Genomic DNA, 22,809 nt, shown 5'->3' on the forward strand with positions numbered 1-22,809 from the left:
AAAATTATCAATTTTGATAAATATTTTTTAAACTAATCTATTATGACAATTAATTTTTTAATTTTAATCCATTTTGATGAAAATGTCCGAATAAACATTCAAACAAACACGATAACATGTGTCAAATAAAACACTGTTCAAGTTCAAGCCTTACCTTCATTAGGAAACGCAAAACCACTGATGCACAATGTGCGGCTAGTTCAAACCAGAGAGCGTGTGAGAAGCCCATGCCGAAGTCACCGATTTCGACCGACTCTTGAAAGTTGGTCAAATCCAACATTGCTGTGCCCAAAGGCAAGTCAAAGAAGGCCTACTTTTCTTCTCCTATATTTTTGGACAACAAAAAAAATATGAACTATCAACAACAATACGGCTAAACTAATGTGAACTCACGATTTTTAAATTAAATATTCTCTAAACAATTTTCATTCTCACAAAAGGAGAGATTCGTCACGCGGCACTATTATAAGCCTGTGAAAAGTCCAGAATCTATCGAAAACTCTGGAGGGCCCCCTTCAACCGTATTTATTAATTATACTTATTTTACTTTATTTTCAGATTTTGTTGCTTCAAGAAAACACCTATAAATTCTCTTCTCCCAAGTCTGCCTGCAAAACAAATCAATATTCCTTGTTTAACATCGTTGTTTCTTCTCAGCATATGTCTTAAAGGCCTAACGTTCCTCATTCTTGTTCCATAGCCTTCGATCTTCATTCCCACCTTTTGGTCTCTAGTGAGATGAACCCAAACTCCAATTGGTCCTCTTGAATCCAAACCCTTTAATTATACATTCCATTCTTTTATTTTTTTCCTTCAAAATTTTCCCGGAAAATTCTCTCTGAGAAAATCAACCATTACCCACTTCTTTAATTCCATTGATTCTTTCAAAAATAACAATCTTTTTCACGTAACTTGAAATGGGTGTCAAAGGTTTCGTCGAAGGAGGCATTGCTTCTGTGATCGCAGGGTGTTCCACACACCCTCTTGATCTCATCAAGGTAAGAATGCAGCTTCAAGGAGAGACCCAGCAACCCTCGAATCTCCGACCCGCACTCGCCTTCCACCCTAGCTCCGTCCACGCGCCGCCGCAGCCGGCGGCCAAGGAGGGTCCCATTGCCGTCGGAGTTAAGTTAGTCCAACAAGAAGGCGTGGCCGCGCTTTTCTCCGGCGTCTCCGCCACCGTCCTCCGCCAGCTTCTCTACTCCACCACTCGCATGGGACTCTACGAGGTGCTCAAGAAGAAATGGTCCGATCCCAATTCTGCCGGAGGCACCTTGTCGCTATCTCGTAAGATAACGGCAGGGTTAATTTCTGGTGGAATCGGCGCAGTCGTTGGAAATCCCGCCGATGTAGCCATGGTCCGCATGCAGGCCGACGGAAGACTTCCGCCGATCCAACAACGGAATTATAAATCCGTCCTTGACGCCATCGCAAGGATGACAAAAGACGAGGGCATCACTAGCTTATGGCGTGGTTCATCGTTAACAGTGAACCGCGCCATGTTAGTGACGGCCTCGCAGCTCGCTTCTTACGACCAGTTCAAGGAGATGATTTTGGAAAAGGGTGTAATGCGTGATGGTCTTGGGACCCATGTAACGTCGAGTTTCGCAGCGGGGTTTGTGGCGGCGGTTACGTCGAACCCCGTTGACGTGATCAAGACTAGGGTGATGAACATGAAGGTGGAACCTGGGGCGGCGCCGCCGTATTCCGGCGCACTGGATTGCGCCTTGAAGACGGTACGCAAAGAGGGCCCCATGGCTCTTTACAAAGGCTTTATTCCCACGATTTCGAGACAAGGACCCTTCACTGTTGTTTTGTTCGTCACGTTAGAACAGGTTCGAAAGTTGCTTAAGGATTTCTAAGTAGGATAATGATGATGACGAAGAAGAATATGTTTTGAAAGGTTTAATAATGCTAGAGTTATATATAGGACTTTTATTTTTTTGTTATAATAGAGTGTTTGTTCAGTTATTAAATTTTGATTTTGTTTAGTGTTAAGATCTGTGTTATTTAGTTCAAAAATGCAGATTTAATTGGTATTATGTTAATTGTTACCTTGTATTACCGAGAAGCCATCAGACCATCTTTTATTTATTTTTTTTCATTTTAATTACAAGTTTATGAAGTTCTTTACGTTTAAGTAATACCACAAGCGTAATTATGAAGTTCCCTCTTTTTATTTTTATTTTTAAATGAAGATTGCTGTAACCTGTAAGCTTTGTTAACTTGGTTTTTTATTGCATAAATGGAAATATAACGTTGACAGCTGAGGATGACTGGATCAAGGTACTGTTTATGTAGATAATATTAAAAATAAATAAAATGACCAGACATTCTTCTTTTGAAAAGTTCATGATTCTGCTTATGACTCGTGGGTTCTGCTTCGTCTCTGTTTGAGTTGTCTTAGGTCTAGCATTTGCACTCATCATAAATTCGTAATGCACCCCATCCGTGACAGTGATAATTTTGCAATCAGTGATTGTTTATGTTGATCTTAGTAGTGGTGTTGGGGAAGTAAACTCCATAGTTGAAATTATATGCAGAATCATCAAAAATGAAAAAAGAAAAAAGAATTTATTGTGCATGGAATAAAAAATTAGCAATCATTTAAAGCCAATTGTCACTATAAAAACACACCACTTAAGTTAAGCACAATATTTTATAAGAACCACTAGACCTAAAATAAAGACATTTAGAAAAATTAAAAGAACATAACAGTGAAAGGTATTACCCCAATAATCTTGGAATTACATGCTATCATCCTTGTGTCATAGAATATATGTTAAATTACTTTTTTATTCTTTTAATTTATTATTTAGATTTAATTTGATCATTTAATTTTTTTTGGAATTCAATTTTATCCTCTAATTTTAAAATCATTCATTTTATTGAAAAATATATATTTTGTGATAGTTTAAAATCACTTAGTGATAATTTTGAATCGTCACAAAGTGTGATTTCTTATAATTTACATTGATCAAATTAAATCGATTTAAAAAATTAAAGGATCAAATTATACTTGAAAAAAAAACTAAAGAACCAAATTGAATCTAAAAATTAAATTAAAAAACTAAAAAAACTAATATAAGTCTTTTAAGTGTAAGCTTTCCAATTTTCCTACGAAAAGAAAAAGGCACAGCATTACATGGGAATAAAAGAGAGAAAAACACGTTAAAAGAATTTACAGGGTGTCATTTCAAAATCCAAACCATGAAGTTCTCTATTAAAATCAAATCATATGTTCACAATAAGACCCGGAATTTAGTTATTTCTCAAACAATTTCCTCCACGCACAAATTGGATGTTGTTGGAATACAGTGATTCTCAAAATTTTTTATCCTTCCATGTTGTCATTTCCCCCCTGTTCTTCAGCAGGTTCTCTATAAGCAAATGTACAAACACTTTATAAAGGCAATTTGGGAAGGATCTCCATAGTGATATTCTTCACTTGAAGATAACACCCTTAGAATGTCAATGCTGATCTCTAAAGAGTGAATTTTCAATGCTTGGAACTCCATAATTCCAAGGTTTAGTTAGATACGCAACCCAAACTTGAGCAGTATTTGAGTTATTTTTGTTGAATGTGGTTTCCAAACAGGGTTCTTCCTTTGAAAGTTCAGATTTAATAGCCACAGTGGATGAGTTTATTCCTTCGACTACTTGATAGAAATAAAAGAATAGCTCGAGTGTTCCAATGTCTGATAGTATAAGACTAATTGACTAAATTGAAGTACTTCTTATAAACTAAACACTATAATGCGGTTGCTGTGAAACATATTTTACTAATATGAGATTGTTTTGACTATTGATTAGTTCCATTTTATGCTTCTTTTTTCTTACAAAAAAATGGGAGAGAGCTGGTCCCTTTTTTTTTTATAAAAAAATATAATTAAAAACAATTTAAAATTTACTCTTTTTAATTTCTCAAATTCACAAAATATTTTTAGTACCTCGGAGTTAATTTGAAGGACTAAAAAAATAAATTTTTTAGTCATTCAAAATGGAATTTTGGAACTAAAAACATTCCACGAATTTGAGGGATTAATAAGAGCATATTTTTAATTGAGGGACCAAACCAAAAATATTCTAAATTTGACGGATTAAAAACATATTTAAGTTTAAAATTCTATCTTGATAGATCTAAACGGTCTAATATGATATATCTAGAATTTTGGATGATTCAAAATACTCATTATTTTAATGATAACAAAAATATAAATTATTGATAGACTAATGATTTACCTTTGGTGAAACATGACTTATTTGATATAAGTTAGACCGGTAAAAATCCATATCCTTATGCTTTACAAGTAACCGTCCAAAGGTCATTGGAACTTGTTTCCATTAACAACCATATTGAGCGTCCAACATACTATTATAAAACAAGCGTCCAACAATATTGTGAAAATTAATACCAATGTTCTTACGCGTCCCAAATGACATAACTAACTTACACAAATAATTTATATTTAGTTAGTTAACGACCATATGATTAGCTTGCACGTGAAGTTCACTACTACAAAAACGACATTCAAAGACGGTTGTGGAATCATCTTTGAAGCCAACAATGTTGAAAGTGTTGACGAATGACAATGATTATGTAAAAAACCCGTCTTAAAAAATATATATTTCTATTACAGTTCTTAGCTAAGAACTGTCTTAGAATGTGACTCTTCTAAGATGATTCTTAACTAAAAATCACCTTAGAATTTATTTTAATTTTCTTTTTTTTTTAATTTTCTACTATACTATTATTTTTTAATTTTCCTTATCAGTTACCGTTACCTCTTTCTATTCACTTAATTCTCATTTTTGGTCATACCACAATTTGTGCATGCGTGAAACATATACCTTATCCTAATTCACAGTGGATTCTTATAGTAGTATACCTTGCACCTGCCAGCCTACACCACACAGAAAATTGTGCCCTTGACACCTGTAGCGTATCAATAATGAAATCAAACATAATATTTATTAATATCATGACAATTGAAAGTAACAAAACAAATAGAGTAAAGCTACATGCACAAATTAATATCATGAGCAGTTGACAGGTTAACTAAGGTACAATGTCCAGGAAGAATTATATCTTTAAGGAGCACTATAAATATGCATCATCAGTCAATGAATACTTGCCTTAACTGATAAGGAAAGTGCCAAGGCAACTGCGCCTCGCAGACCTGACCAGATGAGAATAATAGCTTGTTTCCAATCCAAACCATATCCAAAATATCTTAGAAAAAGAAATAATGCTCTGACTACAATGCACCGGGACACTTGAACATATGCGTAAAGAAGCAAGAGGTGGGTCCATGATGTTCCTAAAACAAGCCCAATACTTTGCAGTCACTCTTTTAAACTTTACAAACATGAGTGCTTAAACAACATAAAAAGGAAAGCGATATTGGCAAGAGCTTCTAGAAAATGTAAGCTTATCAAAGCATTGAAATTAAGTTATTGCTGCTTATTTGAGAAGAACACGATCATCATAGTTATTTCTTTCCAACTTTCATAGGCCTATCTCATTGAATAAGGTTTGTTACTAGAGGGAAACCAAGATCTAAAACACAAATCATTTATCAATTTTAATATGAGATTAAAATCCTTCTAACATGAGAAGATGTGTGCAAGAGCTCTCATGCACAGTAACATTATGGAAGACATAGTCCAAGGATATATGATTAAAAGGTAACAATTTGAAGAAATTCTATGATTTTTATTTTGAATCTACATGGACTTGACAATCCCCCCTCCCAATAACTCGTAGATACAAAATATGAAATACAACTTTCTTCAGCATAATTAAAATTCATCAGCAAAGTAATACAAGATTGCAAGGAACTCCCATTATCCCATTCATTAATATTATTTTCATGTACTTGCATTCAATATACTTCATGGTACAAATTTTCCCTATTAAACAAAAACTAAGAATATAATCCACGGCATAGTGCAAATAAAAAAGAGAATATATGAAGTGGTTTTTCAAGTAATACTACCATGATAGAAAACATTTTCGTCACCAAGTATTCCTTCAGCTATTACAACTCCAATGCAAAAAGATATAAGAAAATATTAATGAAAGTGATATACTAGTAAGAATATCCTACATTTGTTCAACCAAAAAACATATTTTTTTTAAACCCAAATGCATTAAAAGCCTGTTTCACAAGTTATGTCAATAAATTATGATTAAAGATTCCAAACTAAGCTCTTACCTCAAAATGAAAATTAAGGTATTAGCAATCTAAGCTATCAATTCCCTCGAGAAAAATAAATAAAGGATTAAAACACAATTACATTTTCACTACAAAATATAAATATAGAAAATGAGGAGATTTCATATGGAAAATCTAAGGTGTGACCTTGTTGTAGCAACAAGGCATACAATGATTAACTGTTTTAGACTTTTAGCTTAGAGTCAACTTTTTTTTTTGTGTCTTTATAGAGATAGTAATAAGAAAAAAAAAACAAAAAGAGACAAAAAGGACAAACACACATGATTTGGTTTTACAGTTATTATGATACAGTGTATAGGACCCTTAGATGAAGCATTAGCTGAAATGAAACACACAAAGAGACTACAACCCTTGAACTGCAAGAATATCCAAGGAGGGGGAGGGGAGCCAATAAAATATATGTTTAATGTTCCACATTAAACTAAAAATCCCTTTCTTTTATTGCCATTATATCGAGTGTAACACTGGAAATTAAAAAAAATCCCACACAATGAATTTAATTTATATACACAAGGACCACTAAAAAAAGTCATACCAAAAGTGATGTAAGCTTTGTTGACTTTCACCCTTAAAAGCTGTTCTTGCAAATGTAGAATAAAACCAGTAGAAAAATTTGAATAACTAGATTTGAAGACGCATATAGATTGCATTACTATAGGGAATGCTCAAAGCTAGGTCCCACTTCGGCATGTAGTAAGAGATTTTCACAATATATACAAATACAATACATAGGTGTCACAACCTACCTCACAACGGGATGACAAAAGAAAATAAAAGTGGCGTTTTCTTAAAAAAAACGTGTGGGAGTCACTGTCATACCCTAATTTCATCGGGGGACTACCATCCATTGATGTTTTTGATTCTCGCTAATCGAAAGGTGTTGTTCAACACTGGTTTCTGCACAAGGCATGAGATCGTTCGATGTTTTGGTCAAGGATACAAAAAATACCCAAGGGGAGGGGCAAAAGGGTCATTTTAAGCAATTTTATGGACCCTCGCTCACCCAGGCTAGCCTCTGGCTCGTCTGGGCCCCCAAATTGCTTAGGGGTGAAGGAACAAGCTTACCTGGACGAGCCAACTTACTTCAGGATGAAGCATCAGCTCGCCTGGGCGAGCTGCCATGGTTCCAAGGGCCATTTTTTGCTATAAATAGATGTGAGGGAGGTTGAGTAAAGGGTGGGACATTCATTATTAAGAGGATTTTGAGAGAAATCAGAGAGAAGAAGAAGAAAGAAGAAAAAAAATGAGGTCGAGGCGCTATTGAATTGTGATTGTAATCAACTTCTACATCGTTCTTCTTCGTCATCCGGTTAGTTTTTTATTTTAAGGATTTGGATATGATCTATGCACCTTTAGGGGTCCTCTTTGTTGTTTTGTGCATCTTCATCTCCTTCTTCTATTATCAGTAATTCTTTTTCTTCTTGTAAGATAAATTTTAACCAATCATTAGCATCGTAAGTTGTCTATAAAAAGATTGAAAGTTAATAAACAAAACCAACTCACAACTAAACTTATTTTTTTTTATCAAATATCACTCGAGATTGTTTTCAGGTTCAACGCCTTAATGACTCTCTCCGCTTTTCAAATTTAGAAGATTGTTTCAAGGTCCAATGCCTTAACGATTCTCTCCGCTTTTCAAAATTTAAAACATCATTTCAAGGTCCAACTCCTTAAATGACTTTTTTGTTCGTAATTAAAATGAATCTTTCAAAAAACATAAAAACAATTTAACACACAAACATTCAGACTTAAAGAACTACGTAGGTCTAAATTCCTCATCGCACCTGATGATACATAGGAGCAAGGGCAATACCCTTGTCGACCCCAAAAAATAAAATAAAAATATATAAAGGGAAAATAAATAATATTGAAGTGACATTTTTGCACACTTGATTAAAGGTTGTCGTCCCTTGTGACGGGCGCGTGGAGTGCTAATACCTTCCTTATGTGTAAACAACTCCCGAACCTTTCTTTTCAAAATCTGCAAACCATCTTTTTGTTTTTTCTAACGTTTTCCTCGAATAAACGTTGGTGGTGACTCCCATGCATTTTCCTTTTTTGGAAGACGCATCTTTGGCTTTTCACCTCGCCCTCCCGCCGAAGGGTAGGTTGCGACTGTTGGCGATTCCATTGGGGACCGTTAGAGAGTTAAACCATACGATCAATGTGCAATGTCTTATCGTGACTTCTTCTTTATTTTCCCTCTTCTCTTTTATCTTTTGTTTTGTCCATATTTGTGTATAAACTTTGCTATGTTATTGTGTTTGGTGTGTGTCTGTCTATTACATTCGTAGTTAGAAATATTTTTGTTCTATGCACACATGGCACTTACACCTTTGCGCACACATTGAGATATTAGGCCCTATACCCGGGTCTATGTGAGCCATAAGGAGTGGAGGTTGATCTTTGGTCATGCTGGATCTCCGACTCGCTTGGTAACAGTGAAGCCTCATCTAGAGTTTTCCTCTTTTAGTGATGCATTGTCGCTGATAGTCCCTATCACCACAATGTATTACCTAAGAGGATGATATCTCTAGAAGCCAGTAAAGTTACATGAAACCACCCTTGGGAGTTGTCACTAGAAGGGGACTTTTGGATCCTTTCCATTAGGTTCCTAAATTAGGGGGGCACATAGCAAACTCACTCTGGTTTGTTCCTTGATCGCATCATGCATCTCTTCATGGCATCGTAATGGACATATCATTCATGCATTTATCATTTATCATATTCATGCATTGCATTTGCATGAGTCATTGCATTATCATACATCTTCTTTAGCATGTTGTTGTTCTGCCAATTGCATACATTCTATTTTCATCGTTCACATGTTATGTTCACTCATGCATGATCCTTGCATTTTACTCTGCAAAAAAAAAAAAAACAAAAAAAAGAACAAAAGAAAGTCACAATGAAGCATGGAAGTTTACACCACATTCTTAGTTACATGTGTTGGGTACCGTGATGATATCTATAAACAAACCACGTTGGGATTATGCACCCATTTCTCTTAAAAAAAATGATTGAAAATCATGTGAACATGGTACCTAATTGTTAACCAGGAAATGATGGTTCTTCAGGCGTCTCATGTCAATCTCATAATTACATGCATAGCATATGTATGCCCTGATCATTCATCTCTATGATATGTTGTCGAAGTATTGACAATCAAAATTTCTATTCCTTGGATTATGGGGTCGAACCAAGCACATGCTTTTAAGAAAAGGGTTTCATCAAGTCAAGGTCAAGTATGGAGGTAACCAGCTTGCAAAAGTTGGGGCAAAAGATGGATTGAGTTTACATAGCTTCTTTGGCTACTGCCAACACATGATTAAGCTAAATAATTTACAAAATTGAGGACTATTGATGTCCATGTTTTATTTCTAGTTTCACTTTGACAAGATGTGATGAACCATGTTGTTTTAATGAAAATCTGAATTGATTCGACCCTATGTTCTATTGATTGTCCTGTGTAAAATTTGCAATACTTCAACAATGTATCATTCACATACATCCATGCTTATTTTTTTTCATATTGGTTGCATTTCTTATTGCATTCTTTCCTTGAAATCAGAACTGTAATCATTGTAATCTAAAGGAAAGAATGCACTTTATGACGCCCTTACCGAATGCGTGCCAGAGCTAGAGTAATGAGTGAAATAGAGGAGGTGCAAGAGCAAATGAAGGCTAACATGGAGGCCATGAAAGAGAAAATGACCATAATGATGGAATCATTGATGAGTATGAGAAGGATGATGGAGGTCAATGCGGCTATAGTTATTGCCGCAAGTACCGCCATAGAAGTGGACCCGACCTGACTCACCCCATTTCATGCAGGTCTAGAGCAAGCAATTCTTCCCACGATATGGCTTGCCTCCCATCTATACACCACCCAATGTTGCACACGCTCCAGATGAGAACGTCGATAACTCTGCTCCCATACTCATTGAAAGCCAACAACCCTAATTTGGTCAGGCATAGGTCCCTCAACACATGAAGCACCCCGAGACGACCATCTAGCCGACTTCAAACCTTACCCCAGATATGCCACTGAGGGGCAAGCAATTGTGGTCCAAACACTTTGGAGGGCCTTCAGTTTTGCTCACAACCACAACCCTTGCATTTTGCGGTGGGAAGAGTCCCTCCTGCCATGGTGGAAAGGGGAAACTTTGATCATATAGAGGAAAGGCTGATGGCTATTGAAGGAGGCGGAGATTATGCCTTTGCTGACATGGCAGAACTGTGCCTAGTGCCCGACGTCGTTATCCCTCCAAAGTTCAAGGTGCTGGATTTCGATAAATACAAGGGGACTACTTGCCCCAAGAATCACCTGAAGATGTACAGTAGGAAAATGGGGGCATACTCGAAAAATGAAAAATTGTGGATGCATTTCTTCTAGGAAAGTCTTACTGGGGCAACCGTCACCTGGTATACTAATCTGGAACCTTCCTGAGTCCATTATTGGAAGGACCTAATGGTTTCCTTCATTAGGCAGTATTTGTACAATTCTGATATGGCTCCGGATAGAATGCAACTACAGAACATGTGTAAGAAGGAGCATGAATCTTTCAAAAAATACGCCCAAAGGTGGATGGATCTGGAAGCTCTAGTAGCGCCCCCAATGATGGAGAGGGAGATGATAACAATGATAGTAGACACATTACCGGTGTTCTACTATGAGAAAATGGTAGGTTACACACCTTTGAGCTTTGCTGATTTAGTTTTCGTTGGCGAAAGGATCGAAGTGGGTCTGAGAAGAGGCAAATTTGATTATCCTGCTTTGATGAATAGGAAACCTGGGGCAAATGGAGAGAATAAGAAGGAGGGAGGAACCCATGCTGTGACTGTCATTCCTACATGTCCAAATTTCCCACCAGCTCAACAATATCAATACTCAGCCAATACCAACCCTTCTCATTACCCACCATCCTATCAACCAAGAACACCCAATCATCTACAAAGGCCACCCGTAAATCAGCCACAAAACCCGTCTGTTGCACATCCTATACCAAACACCACCCTTAACACGAACCAAAACACTAACCAGGGAAGGAATTTTCCAGAAAAGAAGCGTATAGAATTCACCCTAATTTCGGTGTCGTATGCTAACTTACTCCCACATCTATTCAATAATGAAATGGTAGCCATAATCCCAGAAAAGGTTCCTCAACCCCCATTTTCCCGAGGATACAACTCGAATGCAACATGTGCTTATCATGGAGGAGTTCTGGGGGATTCTATTGAGCATTGTATGACCCTGAAACATAAGGTGCAAAGTCTAATTGATGCAGGCTGGCTATATTTTGAGGAGGACAGTTGCTTATGAATTCTGACATTGTCAAGTGACACTACTCGTGGGGCAATTTGAAGGTTATTGTTAAATGTCTCCAATGACTCATTAGGATTTTCAAGTTTATGCCATTATTGTAAACAACAATCACAATGCTAATAATATGGATAAATTTGATGTCCTTGTCTCTCATTCTCTCACAATTACATCTTTGCTTATTTAACTTTCACTGGAATGTGAATGTAAGTCGTTGGTTTGTTTGCTCAAGTGACCTACACTCCTGAGTTGATCTTCAAGTCTGTTCAATCAGAAATTGCTCGTTCTCCACGTTTGGTAAGGGTGCTGTAAACGACGAGTAAAGTAAAAAGTTAAAAAATACGTTCGATTGACTATGTTACAAATAAAAAATAAGAAGTGCAGACTCTCATGTGACCTCATTTTTCTTTAAAGTTGTCTTTTTGAGAGAAAAGTGAGTTTGTCAAGAACAAAAGTTGTTTGACTTAATTTGTCAATTGAAAATCCTTTAAATATTTCTCGTCCTTGAAAATTCATTTTCGAGAATCTACACGATTTCTTTCATTTTTCCTTGCTACAAGGTCATGACAAAAGACATCAATAAAAACCTCAGAGTCCTACACTGGGGCAATGAGAGGCATCATGCATGAGCCTCAAGCAAACCTAGGGGAAGATCAGAAGTTCTTACCTGGTAGGTTGAAAAATCAAAAAGGCAGCCTAAGCTAAAATTAGGATTAATAAGAAATAAAAAAATAAAAAACAATAAGGAGCGTGTTTATCAAAGGTTTTGTCCCAAAACCCAAAGTACAAACTACAAAAGGATCTAAGTCAAGATTTGAAATGACACATGATCGTGTTTCAACATCCCAAACACTAATTTATCGCTTGCTACCCCCTCTGAGCTAAAGCATATTTGTTTTCTAAAGACAACACAAAAAAAACAATGAAAACAAAATAGGAACCCTGAGTAGGAACCACCGCTAAACTGGCGGGAAGAGCAATGCAAACAACACATGCATGAAGTTGGGCAACAATGAAAAGAAAAAGAAAATAAAATCTGCCAAAGGCGAGTGAAGAAAAAAAGAGACAAAAGATCTCCAGATTTTACAAGGCACAAAAAGTGCAATAAGGATTAATGTATAAGACAAAAGGAGTAGAGCTCAACCCAAAAGGTACAAGCAACGCTCTCGAGGTTCTAACTCAATGTAACCCTTAAACACTATTTGAACCTTTCTATTCCTTTCTTTCACAGCCCTCTTACCCCTGACCACGTTACAAGCCCAATCAAGCCCATGTGGATCAAGGAATAACTAATTTTGCTTTTTAAGTTTGGATTCTAGAATGTGTGGAAGCAATGCTTTCCAAGATTATTTTGATGATGCCAAAGAATCAAGAGTCAAGCAAGTTTCAAAGAATCAAGAGTCAAGCAAGTTTCAAGAATCAAGATCAAGATTCAAGATTCAAGATTCAAGAATAATCAAGATCAAAAATCAAGATTCAATATTCAAGTAAAGAATCAAGACTCAAGATTCAAGAATCAAGAGAAGACTCAATCAAGATAAGTATTAAAAAGAGTTTTTCAAAAACTATTGAATAGCACAATTTTGTTCAAAAGAATTTTTCAAAAGAAAAATTTTACCAAAAATTTTTACTCTCTGGTAATCGATTACCAGAAGACAGTAATTGATTACCAGTAGCCAACATTGTTTTCAAACTGATTTACAAAGCTGTAATCGATTACCAATGTTTTAAAACGTTAGATTTCAATTTTCAAGAGTCACAACTTGTGATAAAACATTTTCAAATCATTTCAAACTTGTGTAATCGATTACACAATACTTGTAATCGATTACCAGTGTTTCTAAACGTTTTGATTTTCAAATTTAAACATGAAGAGTCACATCTATTGATGTGTAATCAATTACACTATGATGGTAATCGATTACTAGTGACTTGTTTTGAAAAATAAATTACCAAAAGTCACAATTCTTAAGGTGACTTGTTTCTGAAGATTTTTTCAAAAGTCACAACTTTTTAAAGTTTTCACAAAAGTCACAACTCTTAAAGTGGCTAGTTTTCACAAAAGTCACAACTCTTAAAGTGACTAGTTTTTAAAGAAATTGCCAAGAGTCACAAACTTTAACTTGAGTCATCAAATGATTATAAATATGTGACCATGACATGAATTTCAAATACTGATTCCTTTGATGTATAACAAATTTCTTTCATTCATTCATTCATCTTTCTAAGAGTTTTTGTTCAATACTTTCTTTGTTAAGAAAAGTTCATTGGCCAAAAACTTGTGTTATTCTTCTTCTTCATTCCTTCTCTCTTGTCAAAAGATTCAAAGGACTAACCGCCTGAGAATTCTTTTGTTTTCTTCCCTTCTCCCTCTTGACAAAAGATTTCAAAGGACTAACCGCCTGAGATATCTTTTGTATCCCCCTTATAGAGAATTCAAAGGACTAACCGCCTAAGAATTCTTTGTCTTAACATATTGGAGCGTACATCCTTTGTGGTACAAGTAGGGCGTACATCTACTTGGGTTGTGATACTGAGAACAAGAGAGGGTACATCTCTTGTGGATCAGTTCAAGTTGAGTGTACATCCACTTGGTTGTTCAAAGAGAACAAGGGAGGGTACATCCCTTGTGGATCTTTGCTTGTAAAGGATTTTTTAAGGTTATTGGAAATCTCAAGAACTGGTTGTTGCTTGGGGACTGGACGTAGGCACGGGTTATGGCCAAACCACTATAAATTTTGTGTTTGTCTTCTTCTTCCCTACACTCTTTACTTTTTCACTATGTACTTTTATTTCCGCTTTACTTGTGTCTAAGTTATTGTTTTTGTTCTTTACTTCCTCATAACTTAGTAGTAAAGTCTAATTGAATCTAGTAACGTTAAGAAGGATAATTTTTTAATTAGTCAAGACATGCTCATAATTAATTCAACCCCCCCTTCTTAATTATTCTGAGGCCACTTGATCCAACATAATGAAACCCACACACACTTGTGATTGTGGAAAAATATATATATATATATATTAAAAGAAAAAGAGAATCCTCGAGGTTTCGCACTTGCATAGTTGAGAAGAAAACTCATTTGACCAAGAGCTTGTGGGAAATGCCCAAAGACAATTGTGATAGTAGGGTAACATTTGATGTTAGTCGCTCATGCGGACTCCTTAGGATTCCTTTTGAATCCAATATTGGCCTTTGTAGTATAAATTCTTTCGGGATCAGCCCATGTCATCAAGTTTCAATGGGATCGATAGACCTTTGGCATCACTCTATGACTTCAAATCAAGAAAGTTTCAATGGGGTGCACGATCGATCCCAAAGCCTTATGTTTTCATGTTGTGTAGAATAATCGGAATTTTTAAAAAGAAAAGGGAAAACCCTAGGATCAATATTTCGGTTGATTGATTAAAATTCAAATGGCTCCATTGTCATCACTCAAAAATTGTCAAGTGACTAAATCAATCAAAACATACACTCTGAGGGAGTCCCCAAAGAGATTTGCAAAAAGATAGGGAGAGGTCACATGAGTTATCACGTCTTTCAGAAAGAGACAGTCAATCTGTGTTTTCCACAAAAAGAAAAAAAAAGAAGCAAAAAAAAAAACAAATCAAAATCAAAACCATAAAAGTAGGAAAGAATGTCATGAGCATTACACAATTTTCAGGATTCAAAACCTTTTGCATTACTAGCATTTCAAGATGAAGGTTGCATGCATCTGCATCCCAAAAATCATGTTCATATCATGCTATAAGTGTGTATATTTCTCTTCATATACCAATTTCCCAAATCTAATGTCCTATCTTTTAAGTTTAGGATGAGAGGCCCTCTCAAAGAGTCAATCTCTTGCTTTCTCATAAGGTTGAGCCCTTTGGTACTAGTGCTTATTGGCTTGTTTCATAAGACTCAAAGCCCTCGCTTTTATCTTTCATAGGACTCAAAGTCCTCGCCTTTATCTTTCATAGGACTCAAAGTCCTCGCCTTTGTCTTTCATAGGACTCAAAGTCCTCTATCTTTATGCTTTCATAGGACTCAAAGTCCTCTGTCTTTTACTTTCTAAGACTTCAATGTCTTCAGTCATTTATGTTTTCAAAAGACTACAATGTCTTCATTTACATTTCAAAAGACTTCAATGTCTTCAGTCATTTAAGCTTTCAAAAGACTACAATGTCTTCATTTACATTTCAAAGACTTCAATGTCTTCAGTCATTTTCGCTTTTAAAAGACTACAATGTCTTCATTTACATTTCAAAGACTTCCATGTCTTCCGTCTTTTACACTATATAAGACTTCAAAGTCTTTGGTGTTTTATAGGACTCAATGCCCTTGTCTTTGTGCTTCATAGGACTCGACGTTCTCTGTTTCTATGCTTTGAAAAAAAAGCACTTCAAAAGTCTTCAGCTCTACAGGACTTCAATGTCCTTTTGTTTATAGGTTTTTCTTCCTTGGTTTTCGCCAGTTGCCCAGTCAAATAACAAGGTCACTCGAACAAAATTAGTGTCCTTATCTTTACTTCCCTTTTATTTCCAATAAAAGATAAGTAAAGAGGGGCAACTGTCATACCCTAATTTCGTCTGGGGACTGCCATCCATTGATGTTTTTGATTCTCGCTAACCGAAAGATGTTGTTCGACACCGGTTTCTGCACAAGGCACGAGATCGTTCGATGTTTTGGTCAAGGATGCAAAAAATACCCAAGGGGAGGGGCAAAAAGGTCATTCTAAGCAATTTTCTGGACCCTAGCTCACCCAGTCTAGCCTCTGGCTCACCTAGGCCCCCAAATTGCTTAGGGGTGAAGGAACCAGCTCGCTTAGGCGAGCCAACTTACTTCAGGATGAAGCATCAGCTCGCCTGGGCAAGCTCCCATGGTTCCAAGGGCCATTTTTTGCTATAAATAGGCGTGAGGGAGGCTGAGTAAAGGGTGGGACATTCAGTATTAAGAGGATTTTGAGAGAAATTAGAGAGAAGAAGAGGAAAGAAGAAAAAAATGAGGCCAAGGCACTACTGAATTGCGACTGTAATCAACTTCTACATCATTCTTCATTTGTCATCCGATTAGTTTTTTGTTTTAAGGATTTGGATACGATCTATGCACCCTTAGGGGTCCTCTTTGTTGTTTTGTGCATCTTCATCTCCTTCTTGTATCATCAGTAATCTCTTTTCTTCTTGTAAGATAAATTTTAATCGATCATTAGCACCGTAAGTTGTCTTTAAAAATATTGAAAGTTAATAAACAAAACCAAGATAAAACTAACTCACAACTAAACTTCTTTTTTTTTATCAAATATCACTCGAGATCGTTTCAAGGTCCAACACCTTAATGACCCTCTCCGCTTTTCAAATTTAAAAGATCATTTCAAGGTCAAATGCCTTAACGATTCTCTCCGCTTTTCAAAATTTAAAACATCATTTCAAGGTCCAACGCCTTAAACGACTTTTTTGTTCTCAATTAAAATGAATCTTTCAAAAAACATAAAAACAATTTAAGACATAAACATTCAGACTTAAAGAACTACATAGGTCTGAATTCCTCATCGCACCTGAGGATACGTAGGAGCAAGGGCAATACCCTTGTTGACCCCAAAAAATAAAAAAAAAATATAAAATGGGAAAATAAATAATATTGTAGTCATGTTTTTGCACACTCGATTAAAGGCTGCCGTCCCTTGTGACGGGCGCGTGGGGTGCTAATACCTTCCCTATGCATAAACAACTCCTGAACCCTTCTTTTCAAAATTCGTAGTCCATCGTTTTGGTTTTTCTAAATCCTTAATCTTTCAAAATCCGCATAAATGACTGAGACATTGTAGTCTTTGAAATGTAAAAGACTGAAGACATTGAAGTCTTTGAAATGTAAAAGACTTAAGACATTGAAGTCTTTGAAAAGCGTAAATGACTGAAGACATTGTAGTCTTTAAAAAGCGTAAATGACTGAAGACATTGTAGTCTCTGAAAGTGTAAATGACTGAAGACATTGTAGTCTTTGAAAGCATAAATGACTAAATGCATTGTAGTCTCTGAAAGCATAAATGACCGAAGACATTGTAGTCTTTGAAAGTGTAAATGATGGAAGACATTGTAGTCTTTGAAAGCGTAAATGACTGAAGACATTGTAGTCTCTGAAAGCATAAATGACTGAATACATTATAGTCTTTGAAAGTGTAAATGATTGAAGACATTGTAGACTTTGCAATCATAAAGCAGAAGACATTGTAGTCTTGGAAAGCGTGAAAGAAAAAGAAACTGTAGTATTTTGAAACATAAAGCAAAGGATGTTGAGTCCTATGACAAAGCAAAGGACGTTGAGTCCTATGAATCATGCAATTGGATTTTGGAAATTGGTATATAATGAGAAATCTATAGACTCATAGCTTGATGTGAAACATGGGTTTTGGAATGCATGGACATGCAAACTTCACCTAAAAATGAAGTAAATGCAGGTTTTGTATGCAACAATGCAATGCAATGAAAAATTGTGCAATGTTCATGACATTCTTTCCTCTTTTGGTGATCTTAATTTTGTTTTCTTTTTTCTTTCCTTTTTTTGTGTGAAAAAATGCAGATTGACTATCTCTTTCTAAAAGACGTGATAACTCATGCAACCTCATCCTATCTTTTGCAAATCTCTTCGGGGACTCCCTCAGAGTGTATGTTTTGATTTAATCACTTGACAATTTCGGATGACGACGGTTGAGCCATTTGACATTTAATCAATCAATTGAAATATTGATCCTAGGGTTCATCTCTTTCTTTTTGCTCAAAACCTTTTATTATTTTGCACAACAAGGAAACATAAGGCTTTGGGATCGATCGCGTGCCCCATTGAAGGATGGCGATGGATTGTCACACTTTGGTATGTGACCAAGTGAAAATTTCCTGATTTAAAGTCATAGAGTGATGCCAAGGGTCTGTCGGTCCCACTGAAACTTGACGACATGGGCTGATCCCTAAAGAATTTATGCAACAAAGGCCACCCTTGGATTCCAAAAGGAATCCTAAGGAGTCCACATGAGCGACTAACATCAGTTGTACCCTACTATCACAATTGTCTTTGGGCATTTTCCACGAGCTCTTGGTCGAATGAGTTTTCTTCTCAAATGTGCAAGTGTGAAACCTCAAGGATTCTTTTTTTTAATGTTTTTTTCAACAATCACAAGCGTGTGCGGGTTCCATTCCAGAATCCCAACTTAAAAGAAAATTTAGTCATTCCTTGATCCACATGGGCTTTATTGGGCTTGTAATGTGGTCAGGGGTAAAAAGGCTATGAAAGAAAGGATCAAAGAGGCTCAAAGAGTGTTTAAGGGTTATATTGAGTAAGAACCTTGAGAGCGTTGCTTGTACTTTTATTCATTTCAACTTTTGGGTTGGGCTCTACTCCTTTTGTCTTATATATTAATCCTTATTGCACTTTTGTGCCTTCCTTGTAAAATCTGGAGATCTTTTGTCTCTCTTTTTTTCTTCACTCACCTTTGACGGATTTTATTTTCTTTTTCTTTTCATTGTTGCCCAACTTCATGCATGTGTTGTTTACATTGCTTTTCCCGCCGGTTTAGTGGTGGTTCCTACTTAGGATTTCTATGTTGTTTTTGTTTTTTTTAGAAAATAAATATGCTTGGCTCGGAGGGGGTAGTAAGGGATAAATTAGAGTTTGGGATGTTGAAACACAGGCATGTGTCATTTCAAATCTTGACTTAGATCCTTTTGTAGCTTGGATTTTGTGACAAAACCTTTGATAAACACGCTCCTTATTCTTTCTTCTTTTTATTTTTTTATTACCCTAATTTTTGCCTAGACTGCTGATGTGTCATCATTTTCTCCTATTTCTTAACCCTTTTTGTCACCATTTTAATTACTGATTAGCCTTAATTGTCAAATTAATTATGCAGTTTTATCATTTGGGCCTACTGGACTAATTTTGTGTTTTTAATTTAATTTCAGGAGAATTATAAGGAATTGGGCTTGAATCCAGAATTGGACTTGGACTTAAAGAGAGCAGACAATTTTATTCTACCAAATCTTATCTTATCCAGATTTTATCTCATCTAGATATTATTTCATCTAGATTTTATCTTATCTTATCTTATCTAGATTTTATTTCATCTAGATTTTATTTTATCAAATCATATCTTATCTTGTCCAGATTTTATTTTATTAATGGGCTTGGACTTAAAAACAGATTTGTAAGCTTTGGGGCTGAGAACCTATATAATAGCACCAAGGTTTTAGTTTAAAAAAACTCTTTTCGTTTTGGGGAGAAAGAATAATTTTAGGTTTTGCAATTCCAGTTTTTACTATTCATGTAGCAATAAAATTCATTTTCTGCTTCAATCTGCAATTTTGTTTTATATTTTAATTTGCAATTTCGTTTTCTACTGATTAATGGAAGGCTAAGTCTCCATCGTTGTTTTCTCTTGAGGATCAAGCACAACTCTCTTTGAGGTTTTATTATTACTATTGAATTCTGATCAGTTTTTCCTCTTCACCAATTACTCTGTATTTGTTGCTATTAATCCATGCATGCTTAGTGCTTGATTAATTGTCTCTGTGCTTAATTTATGTTCATGCTTAATGATCATTTTTGTTCATGATTAATTGGTGTATGTGTTGCTTAATCACATAATGACCCTTATGTTAAATTTCGCTTAGTAATTTAATTTAGGGTTGGATTAAGTGGTTGAACTGATAAAGGATAAATTCTCGTAACCTAGGATAAGAGACTTGCTTGTGAATCAAGGGGAGATAACGTGTTTTAATTATGATATTTTCTAATTAAATTTGCTTGCTGTATAATTTACAAAAACAAACAACCCCCCCAATTCGTTACTGTTTTATCACTAACTATTATGAACTTGGTTGACCATTGCTTATTGGGAGACGACCTAGGATCACTTCCTAGATACTGTATTTTTAATGTTTATTTGATTCGGGTACGACCTCGATCAAATTTGGCATCGTTGCCGGGGAGCAGTGGGCCAAAGGTTCATAATAGTGTTTAGTAATCTTATTTTGTGTAGCGTTCTGTTTTGCATTTCAGTTGCATTCCCTGTTTAGTGACTGTTTTAGCGACTGATTCAGCGACTGATTCAACGACTGTTTCAACTTTGTGTTGCTGTGAACAGTGATTAGCGACTGGGAATTAGCGATTGATTTTGCAATTTAATTAGCGATTTTTGTTTTGATAGTTAGAGTTTTTATTTTTGGCTGCTTTTTTGTGTGGTAGCTTCTTTTGATCCATATTTTGTGTGAAAAATACCAGGAGCACTTAGTGTGGCAGTACTTGAGAGATAAAAATTTTGGGAACTTGTTTTTAGCAAAACTTAAAACGACCATAACTTTTGCTTCAGGTATCAGAACGACTATTATTATATACGCATTTGGGGTAGAAAAAAATTTCCCATACTATGACAATTGGCTCTAGCCGGTTGGGGTCTCCCAAGCTCCAAAAATCAGCCGTTTACTAAGTTCTTTTTATTTTTCAAGTATTATTGTCCTATTTTTCTAAACTTTGCTTAGGTGGTTTTCATAGTTAGACTGTGAATTTTTGTTTGAAATTTTTTGTGCTATCTTTTCATGATCTTAGGGTGTTCCTAACAAAATTTCAGCTTATTTTGATATCGTTTGAGTATAGTCGTAGTTTTACCCCCTTGTTAGGTGCTTGTTGAGAAACACACTATTTGTTGCATATAGTGCATGACTAGGGGCAATCCAGGTGATTTACAACCCTTTGATCGTGAAATAGATAGAACCTTTCATAGATTAGTTAGGCATAGTGTGCATTCTGTGCATTTTGAGTATTCTGAGCATTCTGTTGAGGGTGATTCTGAATATTCTGATTTTGAGCATTCCACTACTAATTTTCATACTGAGAACATGGCTCAACCTCCACCTCGTGAGAGGACTCTTAGGGAGATGGCTGCACCTGATTTCACTTATGAAAGCTTGTGCATTCAATATCCTGATGAAGGTGTTCCATATGTTCTCAAGACTGGACTAATACATTTGTTGCCCAAGTTTCATGGTCTTGCAAGTGAAGATCCTCATAAGCATCTTAAGGCGTTCCATATTGTTTTTTCCACCATGAAGCCCCTTGATGTCCAAGAAGATCATATCTTTCTAAAGGCTTTTCCTCATTCTCTAGAGGGAGTGGCAAAAGATTGGCTCTACTACCTTGCTCCCAGGTCCATTTTCAGCAGGGATGACCTTAAGAGGGTGTTCTTGGAGAAATTCTTCCCTGCATCTAGGACCACTGCCATTAGAAAAGACACTTTAGGCATCAGGAAACTTAGTGGAGAAAGCTTGTATGAGTATTGGGAAAGATTCAAGAAATTGTGTGCAAGCTATCCTCACCACCAGATTTCTGAGCAACTCCTTCTTCAATATTTCTATGAGGGACTTAGCAACATGAAGAGGAGTATGATTGATGCTGCCAGTGGTGGAGCTCTTGGTGATATGACCCCTGCTGAGGCTAGGAATTTGATTGAGAAGATGACTTCCAACTCCCAACAATTCAGTGCAAGAAATGATGCTATTGTCCTTAGAGGAGTCCATGAGGTGGCCACAGATTCATCTTCATCTACTGAAAATAAAAAGCTTGAGGGAAAACTTGATGCCTTGGTAAACCTAGTAACTCAACTTGCCATGAATCAGAAATCTGCACCTGTTGCAAGAGTCTTTGGTCTATGTTCTTCTGCAGATCACCATACATATCTCTATCCTTCTTTGCTGCAATCTGGAATCAATGAGCAACCTAAAGCTTATGCTGCAAACATTTATAATAGACCTCCTCAGTAGCAAAACCAACAACAGTAGAATAATTATGACCTTTCAAGCAATAGATACAATCCAGGTTGGAGGAGATGACTACTCAGATGAACCAAGCTCAGTCCCAAAATTCTGACAAATTGCCTTCACAAACTGTGCAGAATTCGAAAAATGTGAGTGCCATCACCTTGAGGTCTGGTAACCAAATTCAAGTACCTCCACCAGTAGCAGCACCTACACCTAAAAAAGAGGATGAGATAGTTGCACAAAAGAGAAAGCTTCCTAAAAAAATTTCATGCAGGTGGACCTGCTTCTAGTAATTCTGACTTACAGTAGCCTCCTATCCCTCTTCCATTCCCACCTAGAGCAATTCCAAACAAAAAGATGGAAGAAGCAGAAAAGGAGATCTTGGAGACCTTCAGAAAAGTAGAGGTGAACATACCTCTGCTAGATGCCATCAAGCAGATTCCAAGATATGCCAAGTTTCTAAAG

General features: G+C 36.1%; 1 protein-coding gene across 1 annotated transcript; it reads left to right on the forward strand.

Annotated features, from left to right (window-relative positions):
* Positions 1–601: 601 nt before the first annotated feature.
* LOC114424484 (mitochondrial uncoupling protein 5-like) lies at positions 602–2,048 on the forward strand. The gene has a single exon (XM_028391339.1). The coding sequence runs from the start codon at positions 918–920 to the stop codon at positions 1,860–1,862; it is 945 nt and encodes a 314-aa protein (XP_028247140.1). The 5' UTR covers positions 602–917; the 3' UTR covers positions 1,863–2,048.
* The last annotated feature ends 20,761 nt before the right edge of the window (positions 2,049–22,809 follow it).

The sequence above is a fragment of the Glycine soja genome, chromosome 8 (genome assembly GCF_004193775.1).
Source record: "Glycine soja cultivar W05 chromosome 8, ASM419377v2, whole genome shotgun sequence".
NCBI lineage: Eukaryota > Viridiplantae > Streptophyta > Magnoliopsida > Fabales > Fabaceae > Glycine > Glycine soja.

What these genes read in the sequence shown, in the direction of transcription:
- LOC114424484 (XM_028391339.1), top strand. Translation starts at nt 918, where the DNA reads ATGGGTGTCAAAGGTTTCGTCGAAGGAGGCATTGCTTCTGTGATCGCA.